Below are 21,304 nucleotides of genomic sequence, written 5' to 3' on the forward strand. Positions count from 1 at the left end.
TACATGATATTTTTTTGTTTTTCTCTTTATTTTAAACTTTGTATTTAAGTCTTTATTTTTCTATAAAGTCATGGATTTTATAAAATGAAAGAGAGAAATTAAAACAAAATTTTGAAGAGAAATAATAATAAAAAAACCTAATAGTTTAAGAATAAAAATATATTCATTCAATTTTTTTAAGTAATATGTATGGTATAATTTTTTAAAAAATATAAATTTGGAAAACTTGATGTCCGATTTACTGTCGTGATCATGGCGCTCATGTCGTTTCGATCTTTCCTCTTCCTCGCGCGCTTCACCAAACCGCACCACCGTCCTCATCTCTCCACGCGCCGTTCCCCACTCTCATCTCTCCACGCGCCATCCTGTTCTCCCCATATCGACGAGCGCCTCGTCCTCGACCAAATTTCCCACCTTTTCTCCATTCCCACTTCCAAATCCCAAAACCCCGTTTCGAAACCCCTCGAACCGCCGCAGCCAGACGCGAAAGCGGTGGACGCGTTTTTGCCTGCTGAAGACAAACTGCGCGGAGTCTTCCTCCAGAAGCTAAAGGGCAAGGCTGCAATCGAAACCGCTTTGTCCAATGTTGGTGCTGACGTCGACGTTAGCGTTCTCGGTAAAGTGCTCAACAATGGGAACCTCAGTGGTGAATCTATGGTCACGTTTTTTAACTGGGCAATTAAGCAACCAGGGGTACCCAATGATGTTGGTAGTTACCATGTGATTGTTAAGGCATTAGGAAGAAGAAAGTTTTTTGTGTTTATGATGGGTGTGTTGGGTGACATGAGAAAACGTGGCATTGATGGTGATTTGTTGATGTTGTCTATTGTTATTGATAGTTTTGTTAGGGCTGGTCATGTGTCTAGGGCAATTCAGATATTTGGGAGCTTGGATGATCTTGGGGTTCGGCGTGACACTGAGGCTTTGAACGTGCTTTTGTCGTGTCTATGTCATCGTTCTCATGTTGGTGCTGCCAATTCTGTGTTGAATTCGGTGAAGGGGAAGGTGTGTTTTGATGTTGGTACATACAATGTGGTTGCTGGTGGGTGGTCTAAGATTGGTAAGGTGGGTGAGGTTGAGAGGATTATGAGGGAAATGGAGGCTGATGGGGTTGCACCCGATTGTAGGACGTTTGGATTCCTTATGGAGAGCTTGGGGAGGGTAGGTAGAATGGATGAAGCTGTTGAAGTTTTTTGTGGTATGAGGGAGAAGAATTGCCAACCAGATACTGCTGCTTATAATGCAATGATTTTCAATTTTGTGTCTGTTGGGGATTTTGAGGGGTGCATGAAGTATTATAATAGGATGTTGAGTGATAATTGTGAACCTGATCTTGATACGTTTAATAGAATAATTACTGCGTTTCTCAGAGTGAGGAAAGTGGCTGATGCGCTTCAGATGTTCGATGAGATGTTGAACCGAGGTGTTGTGCCGTCTATTGGGACCATAACAACCTTTATCAAACGATTGTGTAGCTATGGTCCACCTTATGCTGCTTTGGTGATATACAAGAAGGCAAGAAAATCAGGGTGTGTGATATCAATGGAAGCTTATAAGATACTGCTTATGCGGCTTTCTGAGGTAGGAAAATGTGGAACATTGTTGAGCATATGGGAGGAGATGCAAGAATGTGGGTACAATTCAGATTTGGAAGTTTATGAGTATATCATCAGTGGTCTTTGCAATGTTGGACAACTGGAAAATGCTGTTCTTGTTATGGAGGAGGCTCTGGGCAAGAGGTTTTGCCCAAGGAGGCTAGTATATAGTAAACTGAGCAACAGGCTGCTTGCTACAAAGAAAACAGAGATAGCTTACAAGCTGTTTCTGAAGATCAAACATGCCCGTTCCCTTGAAAACGCAAGAAATTATTGGCGTGGTAATGGTTGGCACTTTTGAACCTGAGACAAAGGTTGCCAAAGCAAGTGTGCCAACTCATCTGGAGATCGCGTATTTGCTAGTCCTCTTGCTAGAAAGTTGGCCGAAGAGAAAAATGTCAGTTATCAATAACAAATTATATGGTTGAAAGTCTTTCAGAATAGACATAGATAATCGATTTCCCTCACTGATGTAGGTACCACTCTGTAGCATTAAAGGAACAGGAAATGTAGGAGTCATTGTGAAGGCTGATGAAGATTTCTTAGGTACAATTCTATCATTTTATATATATTAATTTGTCTGTATACTGTACATATTATAGTGGAAACACTTAATTGTTATGCTAGATAATTCCTCACTTTGTCTTGCTTGCTCTAGGATATCTTAGCATGTGTGGCTGATTAAATTGATTATATTATAACCCTTTTTAGCTTCTGATGCAGCTTCTAGTCAAGTTTCCGCATTCTCAAAGGCCATGGGTGCAACAGACGCAGCTCTGGATTATATCAACATTCCTCTCTCAGATACGGAAGGTAATTTGCTGAAGAAATCCTGAAATTTTATTAGACGATATTTTTGTTTCAAGTGTAAATCAAAGACCAGTTTTTGGACCATGTCACATGATGTTCTAATTTTGTTGTGAACCTAGTTTCATACGGCTTCTTGGTACTTTTTTCTCATAACTACTTGCATATTTTATTTTCTCCTTCTATGTGTTCACTTCTATGTAAGTTCTGATCATAATATATGTTGTGTTGCGTAAGCATGAGTGATGTTTTTAAATAAAACAATGTATTTTTAAAGGTCGCAGCTTCACCGCTGTTATTATCAGAGCAAACTATTCCTCATTACTATTCAACAGTAGATGCATGTGTTAATAAACTCATGAGGTAATTCCGCATAATCAATATTTGAAAGATTTACCTGCCATATATGTTATTTCTGATAATTGGAACACTTTGTCTACAGTGTGTGGAGCAAACTCAATTCATTGCGAGAAGTCTCTAGTGGCTCCCGCTTATCAGTTAATGACCTTGTAATCAAGGTATTAGATTTTTATCTGACATTATATCTCTTCTTGTCTTCTTGGTTGCTTATTTGGTGCTTAATAAGTAAGGAATGTCAACATCTTCTTATCTAAGAAATAATACTTGTGGAATGCTTTATGACAGCTAAAATCATATTAAATAACTTTTCTCTTATTTGATGCTAGCTTAGAAATAAATGTCTACGTGTTGAGTTAAATGGACCAATTTTTCGTAAAAGGGACCCCAATTGTGTCTCTTTGGCTACATTAAGATCATAGTAAAACAGAACCAAATTCAGACTAACTATATTAAACAGATTGTGAGCAAAATAATATTATGCAGAATATGAAAGTTGTTGGGTGCTTTGCTTGCCTTGGATTCAATGTAAATTATTTTTCTGTCTTCCATGTGTGTGTATCAACTAAAGTTATGTATTGCATCTGGTTACTACCCTTCCATTCCTTTGTTCTCTTTATTATAATAAAAAGTCCCCAAAAGTCACACAAGTAAATATTTTCATAAAATCTTATTTATAACTAACTACAAACTAGAATAAAATTATAACAAAATGGCACTAACACAACAATAAATAAAGAAAAGGAAGGTAATTGGTGTTGATTGAATAAAAATTAAGTGTACACAACAATTATCAGTTGTGAAAATGCAAAATGCAGTATTGTGAAAATGCAAAATATTGTTACATGGCTCAACCTTCAAGGGGAGGGTTCAGCTATCTGACTTGCAATTATGGCCTAAAACTCTTGTCTCACAAATCACAAAAAGAGCTCTTTTAGCTTAAATTGGTTCTGTATACGAGATATTAACTAAGTTATGCACAGTATGTGGTCACAAATTCAAACCTCATTGCCAGCATTGTAAAAATAGTACAAGAAACTGAGTTTTATATCTGTGCTATTGATTTTAGGCTGCTGCATTGGCTCTCCGTAAAGTTCCTCAATGTAACAGTTCATGGGCAAATGATTATATTCGCCAGTAAGTCTTTTAGTTTTTCATTATTGGCTTCAAATTTGTGGATTACTTTAAGTTTGTTATTTTGTTTTTGTGCAGGTATAACAATGTGAATATTAATGTAGCTGTGCTGACTCATAATTATGTATATTAGTTCTTATAGGAGTGTACTCTTGATAATTTGCCCAAACTTTTCAATCATTTTCACTTGAAATATGCATAACTTTTTTTTTAATTTTGATATGGTAAACTATAAAGAGCTCTCTTCATTTAGTGCGTTGGTAATTCTTTACCATAAAAAAGATGAATGGTTGGATCAGAAACCTAGAAAAAAAAATAAAGGTTTCAAAGAAGTTTTTTAAAAAATAAAGTGTTTTTTATAAGATGAAACTCAATTATTAGAACATTATTTATAGTTCAATATTTTAATAATAAATTATTCGAGCATTACTTTTTAAAAACTGTATATACTTATTTTTCCTCTCTTTTCTAGATTCTTAAATAAATTTATTATGTTATTTTAATAATATAAATGTACTACACTTTGTAATAGAATGTTGGAGATGAGATAGTCATGCATAATGGTTAGCTTTAAATATATAATGCTAAATATAAGTATTATATTTTATTCATTCAATTCATAATTTTCAATTTAAAACCTAAATATATTGGAATTAAAAAAAATTAGATCTAAAAACTTAAAATAATTTTGATTTTAATCAATTTTCAATTTATGGGATTAATTCTCTATCTTTTTTATCCATTTGATTTTAAATAATTACAAAGTTATTTATTTTTTATCCACACTCGTAAAATTACATACATGAACATAGCATAATATTAAGCAAAAAGTAATCAGTAAAATAACCAATATATCTTAATTTTATATTATCAAAATAAGTGTAAGATAAAATATTTACAAAATAAAAATAATATATAATTGACATTATAAAATAGAACCCCAATTGTAGATGATGATAAAAAATGTAAATATAAATTTTATTAGACGAAAACTTAATGTTGATAATTATCATGGTTTATAAAATTTTATGTTATTCACATTATTTAAATCCCTTTACAAACCTATATTTATATAAATCATATTAACATATTATAATTAAATTGAATAACAGTTTAAGATATTGATTATTATTTATTATTTTAGTATTATTTACTATATATTTTAAGTATTATTTTAACAGAAAAAGATAATTAATATTGGTATTTGATCTTTAAAACAAATTTTACTATTGGTAGCTCCGAAACACTTAACTGCACTCGCTGCTGCCTATGATGTGAATGGCAGCTCGATGACTCTCTCTCTTCGCCACACAACAAGAACATCCTCTAACATTCTACCTTTGACATTCTTCCTCCGACACCACACGCATTCTCCACTGCCACGTCAACATGGCCCGTGCTGCGTCTTCGCCGCCACCGAGCTTCGCTCTTTCCATCGGAGACGACTACCGGAAGGAGGAGGAGAGCAAGTGCGCTTACCTTGTGGTAGCTCTCTGTCCTTGTCTCGTTTGCTTCGTGCTTCTCCTAATTGTGCTTTCCATCGTTCTCGTTGTCAAATTTCACTTCTTTTGCCACACCCCTCTCCACTCCTTGCTTTTCAAAAAAAGCTGCTGATTCCCCGTCTGGGCTCTTTTTCCGCCTTACCCCTTTCCCCTTTTCATCATGAAAAGTTTCAGTTTTTGAATAATAGTAGGACATTTTCTAGTGATGCTGATTCTGGGCTTGAGGAAGATTGTGATGGTAGAGGTGTCAATGGTGAATCTTGTGTAGATCTTGATGAGGTTCGTAGGGTATGCAAGGTGATTGACGAATTGTTTGCGTTGGATAGGAACATGGAGGCGGTTCTTGATGAATGCGGGATTCGATTGTCGCATGATTTGGTTGTGGAGGTGCTGCAAAGGTTTAAGCATGCTAGGAAGCCGGCTTTTCGGTTCTTTTGTTGGGCGGGGAAGAGGCCTGGGTTTGCTCATGATTCCAGAACTTATAACTGCATGATGAGTGTTCTTGGGAGGACTAGACAGTTTGAGACAATGGTGGGATTGCTTGAGGAAATGGGTGAGAAGGGTCTTTTGACAATGGAGACTTTCTCCATTGCTATTAAAGCCTTTGCTGAAGCAAAGCAAAGGAAGAAGGCTGTGGGGATCTTCGATCTGATGAAGAAGCATGGGTTTAAAGTGGGTGTTGATGTGATTAATTTCTTGCTTGAAAGTCTTGGCGCTGGAAAACTCGGTAAAGAAGCGCAAGCTGTTTTTGAGAAATTGAGAGATAGATTTACACCCAATTTGCAAACTTACACCATACTTCTTAGTGGTTGGTGCAGGTTGAAAAACTTGCTGGAAGCAGGGAGGGTGTGGAATGAGATGATTGATGGGGGATTTAAGCCGGATATTGTTGCGCACAATGTTATGCTTGAGGGGTTGTTGAAGTGTAAGAAGAAGTCTGATGCCATCAAGTTATTTGAAATTATGAAGGCCAAAGGTCCTTCACCCAATGTTCGGAGTTATACAATTATTATACAGGACTTCTGCAAGCAGAAGATGACAAGAGAAGCTATAGAATATTTTGATGAAATGGTAGATCGAGGGTGTCAACCTGATGTTGCACTTTACACGTGCTTGATCACTGGGTTTGGGAGGCAGAAGAAAATGGATATGGTATACAATCTACTGAAGGAAATGAGGGAAAGAGGTTGTTCACCCGATGGGAGGACCTACAATGCTTTGATAAAACTGATGACTAGCCAGCATATGCCAGATGATGCAGTGAGAATATACAAGAAAATGATTCAAAGTGGCATTGAACCAACTGTTCACTCCTACAACATGATAATGAAGTCCTATTTTGTGACAAAAAATTATGAAATGGGTCACGTAATTTGGGATGAGATGCATCAGAAGGGGTGCTGTCCTGATGATAATTCTTATGCTGTACTCATTGGTGGGCTTATAAGACAGGACAGGTCTGGTGATGCATGTAGGTATTTAGAGGAAATGTTAGAGAAGGGGATGAAAGCTCCTCAACTTGACTATAACAAGTTTGCTTCTGATATTTCTAAAACTGGGAATACTGTCATCCTTGAGGAGTTAGCTAGAAAGATGAATTTTGTTGGTAAGTTTGAAGTGTCTAATATATTAGCTAGTTGGGTTGACATGATTAAGAAAATCGCCAAGAGAAGAGAGCCTACAAAATTTGATAGTCAGTTTATATGATTGCCTGATTGAATTGAACGTGACGAAGGACCAAGGACCTCTTTGGACCAAGGACATAGCAACACTGAGCTACCAATCTTCTTTGAATTCTAGTTATTGTCTTATATTCTTTTCTTTCCCTCCCCATCAAAAAAGGTAAACCCAAGCTCTTTATTTTTGTAAATTGCTGATGGTTGTGTTGTACAATGGCATGTGTTATTTTAAATGCAATCCTGCTGATTCTCGTTGAAGTCATTGTCTATATGCTGCTTTATATTTTGCAGTAATCAACAAAATTGATATTTCTGAATATAGAAGATGTATAGCTTGCTTTATAGTAATGCTGGAGCCAACAATATTTTTTTTGTTTCTGCCTTCAATATCTCTTTCTTTTCCTTGCTTATTCTGTTGCTTTTCACTTCCTCTTCCTCGGCATGTTATAACAATTACCGTAGGTCTTGCTTCAAAAGGGATTCACAGTAACTTTTTTTTATTTTTAATCAACCGTGTTCTCAAAAAGAAGTTCACAGGTGTTGTCAAGGAGATGCTATGGATCTTTGGGCTGTTAATTTTGTTTCCTCCATTTTTTTGTTCGGTGTTACATTAAGCCTTTCAAAATATTCCTTATTGACTATTTATATTTTGATCTTTTAATTCATGGGTCCTGTTGAATTTGATTAAGATTGATGTCGTTTGATATTTAATGATCATGGAATGATATGGATGATTGGATAAGTAGCTTGGTTAAAATGTTCACTGGGTTTTTGCTTTGCATTTAGTTAGTCATCCATATATCACAGATTTGCAATAGGGTGATGCTTATCATCACCTATGTGGGGCTTTGAATGCTTTCTTATGTCTTAAATTGTTGCATATCTGACACCTTCACAGTTTGGCAAATTAAATTTTGAAATTTGATTGAAATGGAAGATGTATGTTGGATATGTAAAGCTGCATTTAACCCACTGCATCTTTTCTCCTATACTGTTATTTTTTATTGTATAAATTATAAATAGAAGGAGAAATATACTCGGTTGCGAATTGCAAATATATTACTGTTATTTAGAATCATATATTACTTGTACATTTTTTTTTTATATTCTTCATTTAAATTTTTATTGATGCTTAAAATATCTATATGATACTAAAAAGACTTGCTAATTTGCAGAAGAAGGATGAATAAGATCATTTTATATAGTATTTTTTTTCGTTTTTTTTTTAAACCAAGGTCCATTTTCTCATCTCCATTGATCAATAACCAAATTAAATTATATATAAATCATTCAGTGATCAAATTATATAAACCATTCTTGCTTTAAATACTAAGACGAACAAGATTAAAAAATAAATCTAAATCTTTTCTTTGTCACTTATTTTAGTCTTATATTATTTGAGAACATTATTAACATATGTTCAACTACTTAAATAATCATAAACTTTTGAATTTAAGAGAATTAATTCAATTTTAAATATTTTATAATTTTAGATATTTTTAATTGAATTTTTACTAAAAAAAAGTTGTTTTAATAAGTGTTTAATTTTTTTTTTGTTTTTTTATCCAAGTTTTTTGTCGCTTAATTTTTTCAATCAACAACACAATTGTTATTCTTGTTTCATCATTTTTAGTTTATTGGTTAACTCTTTTTTTCTTTTTAATATTAAAATTAAATGATAAAATACTTATATAAAAATAAAAAATATTTCGAGTAAATGTTTTTAAAAGAAGTTAATTAAAATTATTAAAATATTTTTTTGAATAAAAATTAATTATAGATGTTTAAATTTAGGAAATACTTAACACTTATTTAAGTGAATTTATAAATATAGTGGAGGAAATTCAATTTTTAGTTATACTTAACGTTATATTAAAAGCAATTAGACCTGAGTACCATTTGCTAAAAAAGTGTATTTTCTTCTTCTTTATATATGTTAAGTTTTTATTAAAAAAAACATCAGTTTCATAAATTCAGTTACCGATATAAAAAAATATATATGTAAAGGGGTAGAAATGGTTGAAATTAAAAAAAAAATGTAAAAATTCTTTTTCTGGAAATGAAGCAAAGAAAACGGTCTCATTTTCACTCTTTAAGGGTTTGTTTAGTCAAAATGAGGAAAATAAACTAGTATTAAAGATTGAAAAAAAAAATTAAAAAAAACGTGAAAACTGCAAATATTGGTCTGAAGAAAAAAAAAAAAAATATATATATATATATATATATATATATATATATATATATATATAGAGAGAGAGAGAGAGAGAGAGAGAGAGAGAGAGTGAAAAAAGAAAATTGGTAAGAATATTACTTTTCAATTTTTTTCCTATTTTTTCATTCCAATCAACTCCAACTAAATTTATCTTATTTGCTTTTATCCACCAACAGACGATGCATAAGTTAGAAGGAAAAGAAACCATCATACATTCAAAATGTAAAATATTATTTCTCACAATTTTATGACTTTTAAAATAATTATTACAAAAATTAATAAATCAATCAAATATAACAAATATTCATTTCACTTCTCAATATTTTATTTAAGTAGAACGGTAAATGAATTCCTTGAAATTGCCTAAAAATTCAATTTAGTTCTAGAATTTAAATAAATTAAAATGAAATCCTTGAAAACACTTTTCTCTCGCATTTATTTTGATTCCAGGTACATCCTAATCATTAAAATACAATGTAATGCTTTTAAAATAAGGTCTTACAATATTGATCACAAATTTGCGAGAATGGCCAAATTGAGAAACGAAACAGAACCAAATGCGCAGGATATATTGAAATACTTTGGTAAATTGATGATAAAGTCAGATGACTTACATTTAACCACACAAGTATTATGTTGAATTGTGCTCAAATGCGACAGTCTACTGTAGAAACTCAAGAAAACTACTTCCTAGAACGGAACCACCAAACAAATTGATCCAAGCATGTCCCTGAAATGAAGATGCAGGAGGGTTAGGCAGGTTTGGCAATGGTAAAAAACTGCTCAACTTACACAGTTGCAAATCAAAACCTGGAAACAAATAGGTATACAATTTCATGGTCTTTCTGCTTCTTTTGTGCTGAGAGGTAGAAGCAGTTAAACAATGCCAATAATTTAAAGTTAAGATGAAAATGGAACCCAAATAACTTAATAAAGCTTAATGAACAGTGTTAGCCCATGCATCCCGGCGATTTTTTCATAACCATCTAGATATCATGCCAGAAAAAGAAAACAATATGTATTAGGTCCATAGGGCAGAGACTTCATTAAACTGGCAGAGATCTGTAAATTAAAAAAAAAAAAAGTAAAACAAGTATGAAATGAGTTCCAATGTTAATGGATGAGGGTGTGGTAATATATGCAAAAGTGTGCCAATGTTTGTAAACAATTTAGCACTCAAATGTTTGTGTTGAATTGAAAGGTTGAGGTTCCTCAAGGAAATTCTTTCGACAAGATATCCAACTTCCAACCTATTTGTAAGAGAAATCTCATAATGAAACTACAAAATAAAAAAGTCTACTCTATTGATAAGATCAGCACTAAATTATACTCTAATAAAGAGAACATTCAATTATCCTCTGATAATAAGAGTTCCTTGTCAAGCAAGCATAAACCATGTATAAGACAACATTCCCAATAATCTCTGTTCAAACTTGAAAAAGATAAATTGATATAAACTCGTTAACTACATAAGAAACCAGATCACCAAGAAAAAATTATTCACTTAAGGGTTCCTAATAAAAAAGAGAAATGCTACATATATCAATACATTTTTTGTTAATTTCTTCATCAAAAGATTGAATCTGCAAACTATCAGAGACGTGTGCAGACAGAGACATGAAATTACCATTATCAAGATCAACGGGAAGCATTAAGAGCCATCATCAGGTTCTGTCCGCCAGGTAAGTACGCAACATTCGGCGACTTTGCAAGCGTGGAGGCTATTTCCCTGGAGGCTTCAATCCTCCTGAGTTCAATCAGCCCCATTCCAGCCGAGGCAGTAGCGTCGGAGATTAGCTTCGCCGCATCGCTCTCTCCCTCGGCACGGATAATCGCGGCCCGCCGCTCCTGCTCCGCCTTCATCACAACGAACTTGGACCGCTCAGCCTCCTGCTGCGCCACCTGCTTCTGCTCCACCGCTCGCGAGAACTCGCTGCCGTAGGAGAGGTGCGTGATGGCGACATCATCAAGAACAATGTTGAAATCCTTGGCGCGGCGAATGAGACTGTCGCGGACGAGAGCAGATACCTGAGAACGGTCGGTGAGAAGCTGATCCGCGTTGAACTGCGCGACGACGGCCTTGAGAACCTCGTTGCCTATGGACGGAAGAACCTTCTCATCGTACTCAAGGCCAAGGTTCTTGACAATCACGGGGAGCTTGCCGATTTCAGGACGGGAGAGGACGCGGAGTGTGAGGTTGACCATCTGAAGGTCTTTGGTACCGGAGATGGAGGAGAAGGTGTGAGGGCGCGTGCGGATGTCGAAGACGTAGGGTTTCTGGACCCACGGGATGAGAAAATGGGTTCCCTCGCCGACGGTGTCGTCGAGAATGCCTCGGAACCGGTCGAAGAGGACGGCACGCTGACCGCCGTCGACAGTGTATAGCGACGATGACAGGGCGGTGGCCGCCACGCCCAGGCCGAAGGCCGAGCGGGCAAGATTAGTCAGGAACGAGACTGCGGCTTGGCTGCTACCCATTACAGAGAAGGGTTTAGGGTTTTGGAGGGTTTTCCTCTGTCTTGATTAGCTCTATTGGTTATGGAGATGGAATTCTGGCTTGGAGAGAAAGTAATATTTACTTTATAATTTATATATATATATATATATATATATATATATATATAAATATTTATTTAAAGCCTATGTTTCAACAACATTCACCTATATTTATTGAACTTAATGAAATAAAATAAAATAAATAAATATATATAAGGTAATGGCTTAAGTGATGTAAGATGTAATAAAATCCTAGTAAAATAATACAAAATAATGAATTAAATTTAGCATATAAAGTAACTTTATATTTAAACATTTGTTTATCTTCGTTACAAATTACAAGCTTAATCCTATAATTTTCATTCAAAGTATTTTACCATAAGCTAGTTAAGGAATTTCATCATCACTTTAAATTATCATAAGTGGAACATTGTCATCATTAATATGTTTAAACGTTTTTCCCCTTTTGAGCAAAACATCGAATTTATTTTTATTTTATTTAAGTGAGGCATATGAAAAAAACAAATTGTGACATGTACCACAATAAGGTTAGGGAAACTGTGTTATATGAAAAAGTAAAGGTTAAAACAAGACAAATCCTAGTAAAAGCGTTTCAACTATTGAAAGATGCCTAAAAGAATTAAAATTGTTGTAAAATTTAAAGAAAATAGAAGAAACCAAATTAGATTCACGTTTTAGAACTTTCATAAAAGGAATGAGTATTTTTCACACTTTTCGCTTCATTCCATTACATGCCCTCTCTTTTGATGCTATTGTATTCGTTCAATATATACAAAATTTTTTGTTCTTAGTTGTTGTCACTAGTCTACAAATCAAAATTCTTAACAAGGAATTTTCTAACAACCTTAAAATGTTGTTTTTGTTCAATTCATGTGTGAGAGTGCGTCTTATTACCACAATAGAATTGGTTTTTATTTTGTCTATTAATGTGGCAGTGCACATCCCTCACTTAGCTCATTTGGACAATAAGGACATATCGATCACCTTTGTAGAATATAAACTTGATAGCATAGTAATTTGGTCTTGGTAGTTTAGAAGCATGATAATTCAAGTCAGTAACTCAATAAGTCAACAACTAATAAGTCGATTCTCAATAGGTCAATTCTAACAGGTCAGTTTCCATTAGTTTGATACTAACAACTCAAAAACCTATCAACTCGATACTTAATAAGCTTGACAGTAAAACCTGAAGCTTCCTACCATACACAAATATAAGCTAGAATTGAAAAGTAAAGGAAACAAAAATATTAAAGGAGTGTAAACACAAAAGTATATAAATTGAGTTATTACTCTCCATGCCCAACTCTTTAAATCGAGCTCCTTCAGCCAAGCTCTCTAGGTTGAGCACTACCAATTGAGCTCCTCCAGTCGAACTCCAAAACCTCTCCAAACAGAGTTCCTCCAATCAAGCAACTCTAGGTGGAGCTCTTTCAACCGAATTCCTCCAACTGAACTTTCCAGCTCAAACTCTTTAGACTGAGCTCTTCCAACCAAGCTTCAAGACCTTTTCAAGCGAAGCTTCTCCAATTGAGCTCTCTAGACTAAGCTCCTCTAGTCGAGCTCTCTAAATCGAGCTCCTCTAACGCGAGCTTTTCAAACTAAGCTCTCAAGGCCGAGCTCTGTAGGCTGAACTCTTCCATGCCCAACTCTTTAGGTCGAGCTCTCCTAGCTGAGCCCGACCAAGGCTGAGCTCCTCCAACCTAATGGTCATATATTGACTTAATCATCGGAGTATCTTCAACAGGTACCATTCAAGTGGACTTTGGACGATTATGGAAAGATGCTTGAAACCAAGTAGTTGACGATTCAAAACCTGCCCAATCTACTACACAACTCGTCCGGTCTATGACAACCATAAGTTCGACCTAGGACCCACCAAAACAATATACATTATTCATATTGAATTTGAGTCCAATAACTATATGTACGCCTAAAGACTTTGAGTCCAATATTGGATATGTATTTGTATATACTCGATCCAAAAAGACTAAGCAACGCAACCCATTAAGGATTCATTATTGTAGTCTGGACATCTTTTATCTTTTAAATAGCCAAACAATTACCTTTAATAGTTTATTTCCAATAAATTCCATATGTAAATCGCATATTATTTTAAGACGTTATACATTCTCATGCATATCCATCATAAATACACTAAAACATACACTTATCCTCTTACATTCAAAGGGTCGAAGAATCTTTTGCATCCTTGCTTCTCAACCTTCTATAGCACACTAATAAATCTTTTTAACCAAATTGCATGTCATGTCCTGTCAAAAGACCACAGTCCAAATTTTGGTAAGAACAACATCAATTTGAGTTTAATTTATTCTGTTTGTATTAATGAATCATATTGTGTTGAAAACTTTTTTTCAATTTGCTATGAAATAGGACAATTTTTATTTACTATGATATTGAAACTGATTCCATAGTCTTAAAACATGTAATAAAATGAATTATGTTCATGAGAGAATCATATATTTAAAGAAATCACCATTAAATTAGACTTTGCCAAACTTAATTGTCGATTTTACATACCTAAATCCAGTTTGTTTACCTTTATTATTGACTTTGCCAAACTAAACTGAATTTTCTTATCGATCTAACCAAGCTAAATGTACTTTCCCTGCTTGCCTTTGAATTACAAGACCTTTTATTATTTGTAATTTTTTTTATCAATAACAATTTTAATTTCATTTTTACTATTTATAATTTCATTTTATATGGAAAATAAAAAAAAACAAAATTAATAAATTGTTTTTTTTTTTTAAAAAAAAATCCATCTCAACCACCACTTCAATCCATTTCATTCCATTCCCTTCCTTCAAATATCATTCATTAGTGCACAAACACATTCGTGTGCTACATTGCACTCTCAGGACGACAGAAAAACGAAGAGGAGCTTCGGGAGCGAATCACTGTTACGTATTTTCACTGAGTCAGTAAGAACAAACGAGTGAACGAGTCGAAAAGCGAATAACTGCACTGCATGGACCCTCTGGAAGCTTTGGTCGCCCAAATCCAAGGGCTATCGAGCACTTCTAGCGATGTCAATCGCCTCCACAGTATTCTGAAGCAAGCCGAGGAGTCGCTCCGATCCCAGTCAACTCGCCTGCCCCAGCTTCTCACTCAACTCGACCCTTCTATTCACTCCCTCGGTTTTCTCTACATCCTGTACGTCCCTAAAAAGATTTATTATAAGCGTTATTTGTCGATGTCCAAAACCCTAGTTCTTAGATTACGCGAATTGTTTTATTTTGATTCTTTTTGCGATTGCAGAGAAGCCTACATGACTAGTCCGATCACAAAAACGCAGGCTGAGACTGCCATTCCAATCGTTACCAGGTTCATCGGCGCTTGCAGCGATCAGATTCGTTTGGCCCCTGAAAGATGTATGAAAATATGAGATTTGAATCTTTATTTTTTCTCGATTCATTGTTTTTATAGAAACGGCTTTAAATTGCGGTCGCAGTTAGGGTTGATCCTTGACATTGGGAAATCGCCGGCCGAAGTTGTTTTTGCGCACTGATTTTGAAACCTTGTTACTTACATTAGTTAATTAAGTAACAAATTGCGGGTTCAGATTATTTTATTGGTTGTTAGATACTTATTCAATAAAAGTGAAGGAGATATGTTTGGTCGGCGTGGCAGAGAGGAGAAATAGATTAGATGGAAACATAAACGATGAATGGGCACAGGTGGGAAATAGAGTACAGATTGTAAGTGTTTGGTTAAAAGAGAAATAAATAACAAACATTGCGAGAGATTGAGAGATAAATGGAAATTGTTCTGTCAAAAGTCCCACGTAGCATAGGAGTTGAGGATGTGAGATAGGGAGTAGAAGAGTCCCACCTAACATCCCACTTCTTCACCCATCCATTCTATATCTCACTAACAACTCTTGATTGGGAAAGAGGAAAAATAATTAGTGAGTCAAGATTAATCAACCGGAGAGAGAAGAGAGGGGACAGATGAAGATTGGGAAGATTTTATTTTTTGGTGTTGATTTTCTTTCTTGGCTTTGGTTGTTTAATGTTGATTGTATTTTCTTCCGAATTTGTAGTTTTATGCATGTTCAAAAAGCTGAAGGATCTACTACAGAATGAGTTTTAATTTGATGTTGATGTTATTTCTTGGTTTTTGATTGATGTGTTTTTGAATTTGTTTTGGAATTTTTTAGTTTTATGTGTGTGTAGAAGGTTGAAAGATTGAAGGAAGCAGAGGCTTTAGTATGATGTTGATGTTGTTTCACGGTTTTCAATTAAATATTTGTGTTTCTGTTCCTTTCGGAATTTTGTAGTTTTATCTGTGTGTAAGAGGTTGAAGGATCAAGTGATGTTGTTGGAAGCTCCAATACGAGGTGTGGCTCCTTTGTTCATTGCACTTCGGAAAGTTCAGGTCTCTGCAGAGCACTTAACTCCCCTACATTCAGAGTTTCTTTTGCTTTGCTTGTTGTCAAAGTGCTACAAAACTGGTTTATCCATATTGGATGATGATGTTTTTGAAGTCAACCATCCACGAGACCTTTTTCTCTACTGTTATTATGGGTGCGCTGTTTTCTTCCTCTATTTCTTTCTGTGTTTTTAGCATTGTGTTTTAGTTGATAGAATGTGCTGTAATTTCTTCTCTGTTTGTAATATTTTATTGAATTTCTCTCACTTATATTAGATATGGTGTAGGTAATGTTCTGTGTTTTTAACAGTAGTGGTGGGGTTGTAGGATTTTCCCATGTCAATTCATTTGGGTATTTTGGGAGTTGGAAGGGGAAAAATGCAAAATAAAAAGGGGTGGAAAGGGTATCAGGGAAGGGAAGAGAATAGGAAATGGTGATGAGGATGTCTTTTTACTTCAGAGATGAGGATGGGATGTTAAACTGGCACCCACCATTGCTACTCAAATTTATTCTCCATTCTTTTGTATTTATCTCAAGTTTTATCATAGTTAAACTGAAGTGCACATGGATCAGATTGACAAGTACTTTGAATACTTGTAAATATTTAATAACTTTAGATCATACTTCTGGTCATGAGCTCTTAGTGAAGCATTTTGCATATTGTCTGTCTTTTGAACTTCTGACAGAGGAATGATATGCATTGGAATGAAGCGCTTTCAAAAAGCATTGGACCTTCTGCATAATGTAAGCAATCTACATAATCTATAACTTGTGTTTTTCATGGTTTGTTCTCGTATCGACCTTTTAATTCAGTATTTATATTTTCCAGGTTGTAACTGCTCCCATGTCTGTCATTAATGCTATAGCTGTTGAAGCGTACAAGAAGTATATACTGGTTTCTCTCATTCGTAATGGACAGGTATAAGTCTAATTATTTAGAGGTTACACTTGTTATGTTTCCTATGCATCAGATCCTAAACAATGTTGTCAGATGACAAACCCTCTTTGTATAGGGTTTTTCTCGTTTTGACCAAATTAAACTTTATTTTTTGAGGTGCTATATTTATAATTTATCAGGTGATGACCTGCCATTTGTTTTCTGGCAGTTCTCTACCAGTCTTCCTAAGTATTCTTCTTCTGCTGCTCAAAGGAACCTAAAGAACTTCTGTCAGGTATGACTTCAATTTAGTTGGTTGAGATACTGTCTTATAATTTAGAAGGTCAAATTGTACAAGTTGGTTTTTTTATATGCAAAATATCGATATAAATAACTTCTATCTTAGTAAGTGTGATCATAATGAAAATTAAGAGAAAATATACTGTCTTATTGTAGTTTAGAAAGATAGGAATAGTTCCTGACACAGTAATCATCGGGTTAAATGAATCACGGTCTGCTTGGGTAGATAGATTTCATCAACACCACCCTCCTAAGAAGCTTTCTTGTCTTCAAGTCAGAAGGAAAGGTATTGACATTTGGTGTTGCTCTCTTCACCCGAGGCTGGTTTTTATGTACTTACTGGAGCAGCCTTTCTATGCAGCCCTTGATTGTATAACTCTCCCCATATCAAATTATCTTCTGGTCCAAGTTGAATAATCTTTCTTCAGTCCAGAAGGAAGGGACATTGTTCAGCCTACGTTATCAATAGTGACCTGGTCACTATTGTTGTGGAGGGGCAGGGTGGAGTAGCGGTGAGATACACGAACAGACTCTGTCACGTGTTTTAGTGTTGCTGTTGGAGTGGCTGCAATCATGCTACTGGGACTTTTTAGCCATCCGACTTCTGAAGTCCAACTGAAATCTGTTGTCAGGAAATGCTCTCTCCATTATGCTGCAGCTTTCCTTTTGTGGTTGGTCAGATAATGTTTCACTTATAAGGGGTGGTGCAAGCTATAACAGAAATGGATGGGTCGTGCTTCCCTAGGGCTTTAGGGTGTATTTTTCTCCTTTCTCATCTGTTGGGGCTTGGCCATCAATTTGAGTCCAACATTTCTGTTATATTTTTTAAATTGGTCACTTTTTAACTTACAATATTGGGCAGTTATTTATATTCTATTATAATATAATAAACTAAAAAGAATAATAATCTAAATAAAGTATAATATATGGTATATTAAAAATAGTAATAAACTACTTATAGCAATAAAAACCAAATTAAACATACTATTATAGTATGATGTGCTAAAATGTTAATAAAAATATAAGGAGAAGAAATACATATACATAATATTGAACAATAAAGACACACAAATACAAAATGTATGCATGTAAACACTCATATATTTAGGTTCTAGTTTATACTAAGTGTAAGTCAAAAGGCTTACACCGTATTTCAGATCAGTTCATCTAAGTAGGTCATATTATGTATTTACTTTCCATTAATTTGATTTACATTCAGATTTAAGTACACTAGCATGTTTTCCTTCCAAGGAAATAAAGACACCATTTTGAATCGATGCATAGGTAACACATGACTCACTAAGTGAATTGGTATCAACCATTAGATTTTATTAAATTAAAGGTTTGGGTTTGATACGAGCTTTTAGACTTTACACCTAATGTAAATAAAAGCTAACTCATGTGTGTGTGCGTGCGTGTATATGTAAACAAAAGTAAAATGAGGTATACTGTCAGTGCATACTTTGCAAACCGGATACGGCAGGTAAAGATAAAGATTGACCCATTCATTACAAGATACATAATGGTATAAAATATATATTACTTATGTAGCAGGTTGATTGGGTTCTCTGACTTTGTAATTAGGTAATGCGAGGAAAAACTGAATTCCCAGATTTCTTCCAACTGTGGCAGTAAAAATCATCACTAAACATTTAAGCTTTAAAAATGAGGAAAGACTAATTTCATATATTTTCAAACGTATTCATATATTGAAGGTGTACGGACAATTACAAAATTTGACATAAAGTACAGGGCTTAAAGTACATTTTCCCATTTCGGAATCTGTCATTTACATCGAGTAACCTCTACAAGATTCTGCCTACTTTAGTATATCCTACTCTTCGTGAGTTGTCTATAGGGTAAAGTCTTATGCAATTCTCGATTTTTTTTTTTTAATTATTCATGGATTTACTTATTTAAAATTCCTTTTTTGTACCATCAACATGAATGGCCGTGTAACTTTCTTTTAGCAATATTGTGTGATTACTTTAACGCACATTGTCTTGGCTTCCATGCATATATTCTGTATTTGAGCTTTGTTAACCCTATTTTAATCCCTTTGCCATTTGTGCAGCCTTATGTTGAATTGGCAAATACTTATGGCAATGGAAAAATTGCAGAATTAGAGGCTTTCGTCAAGACAAATGCGGAGAAGTTTGAATCTGTGGGTTCTTTTACATATTCAATTCTTATTTATAGGGGCATTTTGACTGTTGCTCAGTACATCGTTTAACTTCCAGTTGTGACGTTATGCAATTACTTATCAAGATTTCTTATGCAAATTTCTGTTTCAGGACAACAACCTTGGACTGGTTAAGCAGGTTGTATCATCCATGTATAAGCGGAATATTCAAAGATTGACCCAGACATACTTGACCCTTTCTCTCCAAGATATAGCAAACACAGTGCAGTTAAATAGCCCCAAAGAAGCTGAAATGCATGTGCTACAAATGGTGGTCCTCCAACTGATATACATTGACATTTTCATTTTAGCATTAACATACCACTAACAACATACTCCCAAACTACAGATTCAGGATGGTGAGATATATGCTACTATCAACCAGAAGGATGGAATGGTGAGATTCTTGGAGGATCCTGAACAGTATAAAACCTGTGAGATGATTGAGCATATTGATTCATCAATCCAGAGGTATATTGATGTTAAAAGCTCGTTTAGCACAATTACTTTCCAATAGTCAATTAACATGTTTCATCTCAAATTTTGAAATGACAAGTTTTCAGTTTTGTTACTTTTAACGGTTAATTTCATAGTGAACTATGCCTATAATCCTTCCTCTTGTACTGATGTATTTTTTTTTTTTTTTTTTTCTCAATATATGGCCAGAATAATGGCACTATCAAGGAAGCTAACTGCAATGGATGAACAAATTTCATGTGATCAGTTGTATTTGTCAAAGGTGTGTGTTCGTCAACTGTTCTGTTATCTTAACATTTCTGTAAAATGTTTTGAACTTAGCGTAACTTGCGTACACAGGCCGGAAGAGAGAGACAAAGATACGACTTCGATGACTTTGATGTTCCACAAAAGTTCAACATTTAAGGCCAGGCAATAAAGGTTATATGTACGAGACTATGAATGATGCAAGTAGATCTAGTTCTGGTTCATCAGCCTTTTTCTTTATCTTATTTGTTATCTCCAGTTCTTCTGAGAACTGGGTAGTGTTTTACTCCCAAATGGAAGAATGCTTGTTCTGTCGTGAACTAGCTGAGGATCATGAATTATCTCTACTTATTAACTATATAAAATTTAATGCTCATTCTTTTCACTTTCATTTATGCTCCATCGACCCAGCGTTTGAACGGAAACGATATCCTCCGTTCTCGTTTTTATCTTGAAAGGGATGCAAAGGAATTTCCAGCAGCATAATAAAAAAAAGGAAATGTTTTAATAATTGGTTTTATTTTGAAGTAAATCCTTCTTTTGGTCTTGAAACAACAGAGAAATGGTTTGTGACAGGATTAGTTTTTGGATATAGGATTTTTTCAATTTGAGCAAGTTGAAATGAATAATATTTGAATTGTTTGTATTTTTTTATTTTCTAAATATTTTGTTTAGATAGAGTAATTAAAAATAAACAAATAACACAATGATCGGTCTCAAAAGTAACTAAGAACAAAAGAAAGAAACAACAAATGAAGTACATAAATTTGAAAACAAAAGCTTGATAAGTGACCTAGGTTTTCTCTATTCAAACTTATAAAGAAGAACGAAGAAACAAACTATCACACAATTATATTTTCATCCAAACATTTTTACATCAAGGCTTCTAAAATAATTAACAAACCAGTTGGAAAATGATACTTGAGCTGTGTCAAAATGATGATGTTAACATATGTTTTCTTATTTAATATAAAAAAATTGAGACATTTAGAATTTGTATTGTAAAACAAAGATAGAACACATGAT

At 34.4% G+C, this 21,304-nt stretch overlaps 4 protein-coding genes across 8 annotated transcripts; 3 read left to right on the plus strand and 1 right to left on the minus strand.

Moving 5' to 3' along the window:
• The first annotated feature begins 203 nt into the window (after positions 1–203).
• On the plus strand, positions 204–4,160 carry LOC106760637 (putative pentatricopeptide repeat-containing protein At5g43820). Of its 5 annotated transcripts, XM_022781526.1 has the most exons (7): positions 204–1,992; positions 2,072–2,141; positions 2,319–2,408; positions 2,680–2,765; positions 2,845–2,920; positions 3,829–3,896; positions 3,972–4,160. In XM_022781526.1, exon 1 carries the CDS (start codon positions 253–255, stop codon positions 1,894–1,896), a length of 1,644 nt encoding a protein of 547 aa, XP_022637247.1. In that variant the 5' UTR covers positions 204–252; the 3' UTR covers positions 1,897–1,992; positions 2,072–2,141; positions 2,319–2,408; positions 2,680–2,765; positions 2,845–2,920; positions 3,829–3,896; positions 3,972–4,160. The 5 variants fall into 5 exon arrangements, with proteins under 5 accessions (XP_022637247.1, XP_022637249.1, XP_022637248.1 ...); XM_022781528.1 differs by lacking the exon at positions 2,680–2,765 and having other exon boundaries at positions 2,086–2,141; positions 2,307–2,408; XM_022781527.1 differs by lacking the exon at positions 2,680–2,765 and having other exon boundaries at positions 2,086–2,141.
• A 970-nt stretch (positions 4,161–5,130) lies between these two features.
• LOC106761899 (pentatricopeptide repeat-containing protein At5g14820, mitochondrial-like) lies at positions 5,131–7,332 on the plus strand. Its single transcript, XM_014645501.2, has one exon. The coding sequence runs from the start codon at positions 5,183–5,185 to the stop codon at positions 7,100–7,102; it is 1,920 nt and encodes a 639-aa protein (XP_014500987.1). The 5' UTR covers positions 5,131–5,182; the 3' UTR covers positions 7,103–7,332.
• A 2,366-nt stretch (positions 7,333–9,698) lies between these two features.
• Positions 9,699–11,854, minus strand: LOC106760920 (prohibitin-3, mitochondrial). Its single transcript, XM_014644365.2, has 2 exons — positions 10,914–11,854; positions 9,699–10,016 (listed from the first exon to the last, which is right to left on the minus strand). The coding sequence occupies exon 1, from the start codon at positions 11,762–11,764 to the stop codon at positions 10,925–10,927; it is 840 nt and encodes a 279-aa protein (XP_014499851.1). The 5' UTR covers positions 11,765–11,854; the 3' UTR covers positions 9,699–10,016; positions 10,914–10,924.
• Positions 11,855–14,635: 2,781 nt separating this feature from the next.
• LOC106762710 (COP9 signalosome complex subunit 3) lies at positions 14,636–20,669 on the plus strand. The gene is made up of 11 exons (XM_014646748.2): positions 14,636–14,977; positions 15,083–15,195; positions 16,104–16,350; positions 16,883–16,940; positions 17,026–17,115; positions 17,303–17,368; positions 19,448–19,537; positions 19,668–19,826; positions 19,905–20,026; positions 20,222–20,294; positions 20,372–20,669. Exons 1-11 carry the CDS (start codon positions 14,793–14,795, stop codon positions 20,435–20,437), a joined length of 1,269 nt encoding a protein of 422 aa, XP_014502234.1. The 5' UTR covers positions 14,636–14,792; the 3' UTR covers positions 20,438–20,669.
• The last annotated feature ends 635 nt before the right edge of the window (positions 20,670–21,304 follow it).

The sequence above is a fragment of the Vigna radiata genome, chromosome 5, assembly GCF_000741045.1.
Source record: "Vigna radiata var. radiata cultivar VC1973A chromosome 5, Vradiata_ver6, whole genome shotgun sequence".
In the NCBI taxonomy this organism is placed as follows: Eukaryota; Viridiplantae; Streptophyta; class Magnoliopsida; order Fabales; family Fabaceae; genus Vigna; species Vigna radiata.

Bases quoted from the DNA above. Each gene is read 5' to 3' on its own strand.
- LOC106760637 (XM_022781526.1), top strand. From the start codon at position 253: ATGGCGCTCATGTCGTTTCGATCTTTCCTCTTCCTCGCGCGCTTCACC.
- LOC106761899 (XM_014645501.2), top strand. From the start codon at position 5,183: ATGACTCTCTCTCTTCGCCACACAACAAGAACATCCTCTAACATTCTA.
- LOC106760920 (XM_014644365.2), bottom strand. From the start codon at position 11,764: ATGGGTAGCAGCCAAGCCGCAGTCTCGTTCCTGACTAATCTTGCCCGC.
- LOC106762710 (XM_014646748.2), top strand. From the start codon at position 14,793: ATGGACCCTCTGGAAGCTTTGGTCGCCCAAATCCAAGGGCTATCGAGC. The intron at 14,978-15,082 runs GTACGTCCCTAA...TTGCGATTGCAG, and splicing joins CTCGGTTTTCTCTACATCCT to AGAAGCCTACATGACTAGTC. The intron at 20,027-20,221 runs GTATATTGATGT...ATATATGGCCAG, and splicing joins ATTGATTCATCAATCCAGAG to AATAATGGCACTATCAAGGA.